A 4646-nucleotide genomic window follows, 5' to 3' on the forward strand; every position below is an offset into this window, starting at 1 on the left:
CGCTTGACAACTGGTGTTGGTGTGTTTGCATCCCATAACTTAGTGGTTTGGGAAAAAAGACAAACAATAAGTACCAGGCTTTACAAAAAATTTTTTACTTATTTAATTGAAAATTCTTCAAGGTGGTGCCCCAGCATGGCTGCAGTCTAATGAATGAAACAAAAGATATAAAACTCACCTGGATAGCTTCTTCTTGAGGTTTGCTTGCACTTCCTCCATTGTCTTACAATCAATGTTTATCTCACAGCGAGCACCACGTTCCAGAAAGTCTTCATAGATTTTCTCGACCTGACTTGCCACTTGAGACTGTGCACAGGACTTGAGGGTTTTACAGGCCAGCCAGAAGTGGATGTTTTCATGGCTAAACTCTTTCCTGAGAAACGATTCAAAGCAGACGAGTCCAGCTCTGTCCGAGAGTAATTCATGTAAGCCAAAGCTCCACATCTTAACCCGTTTTTCAGTTGGTTGATCACTACGGCAACAAAAACGAAAAAACAAACAAGTTATATATGGTGTGCCCTGGTGGCCAGTAATTTGCAAGGGAGATAATCATTTCTAGATAAATCTCAGCAGAATAAGAAATTTGAATTTTAAATGAAAGACCAGGGAAGAAGATGCATAGAACCAATAATGATCCTGATAGACTTTTATTTATCACAATCTAATTAGAAGGAAACAAAGAAACAGAAAAAAACATAGTGTTGGGGGTGGGGAATTAAGCAGTAGGAGGAAGTAATGGGCTGCACACCCCAGAATAAATGGTATGTTCAGCCAGGCTTCATGGTTACACAACTGCAATGGCATTGCCAGTGGCTCTCACTGCAGTAGCCACTCCATAGAATATATTTAATGTTTCTTTTTTTGCTTATTTATTATGAAGATCTTTAAATTTCTAGTCATAAATAATCATGTATAGCACCATGACATAATTTAAGGCAAATAAGTTAAACTAAATCAAATATTTTACAAAGCATGACATTTCTTATAAATGACAAACAATTAGTTTAGAAGACATTCATGAAATAATAAAAATCAAAAAAATGAGAGAGAGAGAGAGAGAGAGAGAGAGAGAGAATTGGGAAGGACGAATATAAAAGGATTGATGACTTGTTGGATGTGATTTTACTGAAGCAACTTTCAGTGCAAAAGAGTCTGGCAATCAGGTGATTATATCACAAATGTTTAGGATCAATATGCAAGGCTGGAAGAATGAAAAGAGTGTTTGAAACTTTTACTTTATCAAATTTCTGTTGAAATATGCTGCCTTTGTTTCATTTAATTTTGAAAATAATGAATCAAGAAAAATAACTTTGTTGTTATTAACCTGGTGTTTGGAACATAAATTATCATGGAATTTTGAAAGAGGGTTTTAATTTAGATCACTTTAATACTTTTGTTATCAAATTTCTATTTTAATTTGGATCACTTAAACTGAAAGTTTATATCATTGAACCAAAGGCTGTTTTAAGCAGGTTCGTATTGTCACCTGTTGTTTGTTGCATGAGTTGAGCTGGCCAATGAGGATATAATTAGTTAGTTGGCTGCATGAATACTAATTGAAGCAAACCACGAACATTTGACTACATCTTTATTGCCGGACATAAAGATATTTGGTGTTGGCTATTTACAACGAACTGCATAAATGTTTGTTGACTGGGAGAGAGAGAGAGAGAAACTGTGCCGCATCTGTAGAAGTTATTTAGGAGACATTATGTGAATGTTTAGGTTTAGTTCCGTCTGTCTAAGAACCTGGAGTTGTCTGTACAAATGTCTGGATCCACCTGGTGGTAAGAGTGGTGGAACATATTGCACAGCCACCTTCAACACTCTGTGATTAATTGAGCAGCAAAACAGTCTTTTATAAGATACAAGAAAGAACATTCTAGAAAACCACATCATGTCACAGCTTCATGCTGATTGGTCATCTAATCACTAAGATGGTTTGAATTTGGTGTCTGACTGATTATCTAGCATTTGAGGTTTCAAATCACCACCACAGTATCAAAAGAGTTAATCTTAGGTCTGTAACCTGTGAACATAATTATTCTCATTTGATTGGCTCTGCTATCAATTAGCCTCAATATCATCTAACCTTCATTACATGCCTTACATAATTTTTAATTACTCCTCCTTTGTGTTTCTTTCTAATTAGAAGTCACTCTCTCAACGAAGCACCAACACATTGGTAATCAGTGTCACAAAAAGAGCCCTGAATACACTCTGCAAAGTGGCCACCCAGTGGCAGAAACCATTCCAAAATAGACACAGGGGCATGATGCAGTCTTTGGATCCATCAGATCCTGTCAAACCATCCCGATTATGCCAGCATGGAAGAGGAATGTGAAAAATGATGTGAGTAAGCATGAAATTTTACATAAATGATAGCAGGTTCATTCCCACTGTGGAGTGGTTCTCAACCATTTTTTTTTACCTATGAACCCCCTTTAGTTCTTATTGTACTTGGTCGTGGTGGTGGTGGGGTTGAGACTTGTAACCATTCAATATCTAGAAAATTCCTATTATATTTTCATGATTAAATATTATTAGGAATTGCATAAAAGACTGTCTAAATATTTTGTGTTTTGTAGAAATATAATCAGTTTATTAAGGCGCAAGAGTGGCTGTGTGGTAAGAAGCTTGCTTACCAACCACATGGTTCCAGGTTCAGTCCCACTGTGTGGCACCTCAGGCAAGTGTCTTCTACTATAGCCTCGGGCCAATCAAAGCCTTGTGAGTGGATTTGGTAGACAGAAACTGTAAGAAGCCCATCGTATATATATATATATATATTGTGTGTGTGTGTACATGTTTGTGTGTCTGTGTTTGTCTCTCCCACCATCACTTGACAACCAGTGCTGGTGTGTTAACATCTCCGTAACTTAGCAGTTTGGCAAAAGAGATCGATAGAATAAGTACTAGGCTTACAAAGAATAAGTCCTGGGGTCGATTTGCTCAACTAAAGGTGGTGCTCCACCATGGCCACAGTCAAATGACTGAAACAAGTAAAAGAAGAAAAAAAGTTTATTGCAGATAAATTTTAAATATTAAATGGAGCCGTCCCCAAGGGCCATATGGCCCGTTGTTGGGAACCACTAGTGTAGAACCTTGGGCAAGTGTTGTCTATCATAATCTCAATCAATACTTGTGTGTGAAATCTGGCAGAGACAGTGCAGAAATCCCTTGTATTGACAAAGAGCACAAAGGATTTAATGGATAAAGTTGCAAACATTGAACTGAGAAGTCTGCAGCCTTATATGGTGCTGCCTACGACAACTCTCAAAAGACCTTGTCTACTTAGATGTTTGTATGTACTGAGTGAAATTATTCCTGTAAGAATTATGTTCTGCTTAAGAAGAAGACCCATCAAGCCGAGCAAAATTGCAGTCGTGGCAGATACTGGTGTTACGCAAATTGTCCCCGTGCCGGTGGCATGTAAATGTATCTCGGAAATGTCATGGAAATGGCACTTGTGCTGGTAGAATGTAAAAGCACCCATTATGCTCTCAGAGTGGTTGGCATTAGGAATGGCATCCAGCTGTATAAAGCCATGCCAAATCAGACTGGAGTCTGGTGCAGCCTTCCAGTTTACCAGCCCTGGTCATATCGTCCAACCCATGCCATTATGGACAATGGACGTTTGATGATAATGATAAAGAAGAAGAAGGAAAAAAAACTTCAGAGTAAGATGAAGGGAAAACCATGTCAGAAATGTATGAGGAAAACTTTGTGGATATTCCACAGGATCAGCAGAAGTTAGGTTTAGCTTGAGATTTACTCTCTCAAATATTCTTTTACTTGTTTCAGTCATTAGACTGCAGCCATGCTGGGGCACCACCTCTTTTGAATAATTTAAGATAACTCACCAGTTTGAGCTTGCTGTCCAGGCTGTGGTATCATCAGTAATCCATGGATTGGATGGATGAGGAGGACAGAAGAATGGATCAAAATCATGATATTGCTCTACCCGATTCTGATAGCTGTAAAATAGAAGAACAATCTCATTAATTCTATAAAAAAAAACCAATATTCCACTGATTGATAAATGATATCAAATGTATAGATCGGTAGATTCCGTTTACCTTAACCTCTTATATATTTTGACTTTTTGATAGAAACAGTTTTTATTCTGCCTCTTTCTCTACTCCAACCCCTATTGAGGGGTCATTTTTGTTTGTCTTGACTGTGGTCATGCTGGAGCATGATGCAGCCCTTGGACCCATTGAGTCCTGTCAAACTGTGCAACCCATGGCAACAGGGAAGACAGACCTCCAATGATCATCAGGTATTGAGGTTTTTAAAGACAAGTCGTTTAGACTGGAATGATGACTACAAGTATTGCTAGAACAACAATGTTGAAATGAAATCTCAATGGGAAACACGTGTGTTTATTAGAATTTCATTACTTCAACAACCACCACCACCATCATCATCATGACAACTATCATCATCATCACCACCATCAGGCGTGGCTGTGCAGTAAGAAGGTTACTTTTCAACCTCATGCTTCCAGGTTCAATCCCACTGTATGGCTGCCTAGGCATGTCTTCTACTATAGCCTTGGGCTGACCAAAGCCTTGTGAGTGGATTGGGTAGATGGAAACTGAAAGAAGCCCATCATATATATATATATATATATATATATATAT

General features: G+C 38.1%; 1 protein-coding gene across 1 annotated transcript in view; it reads right to left on the bottom strand.

The window, feature by feature from the left end:
* LOC106873701 (regulator of G-protein signaling 7) overlaps nucleotides 1-4646 on the bottom strand; it is a 52946-nt gene that overhangs the window by 13530 nt on the left and 34770 nt on the right. Inside the window, exons 5-6 of the mRNA XM_052965804.1 lie at nucleotides 3864-3977; nucleotides 179-472 (exon numbers count right to left, since the gene is read on the bottom strand). Of these exons, the coding sequence (XP_052821764.1) occupies nucleotides 179-472; nucleotides 3864-3977 (408 nt within the window). The remainder of the gene's footprint in view (nucleotides 1-178; nucleotides 473-3863; nucleotides 3978-4646) is intronic.

This window comes from Octopus bimaculoides, chromosome 2, assembly GCF_001194135.2.
Source record: "Octopus bimaculoides isolate UCB-OBI-ISO-001 chromosome 2, ASM119413v2, whole genome shotgun sequence".
Lineage (NCBI taxonomy): Eukaryota > Metazoa > Mollusca > Cephalopoda > Octopoda > Octopodidae > Octopus > Octopus bimaculoides.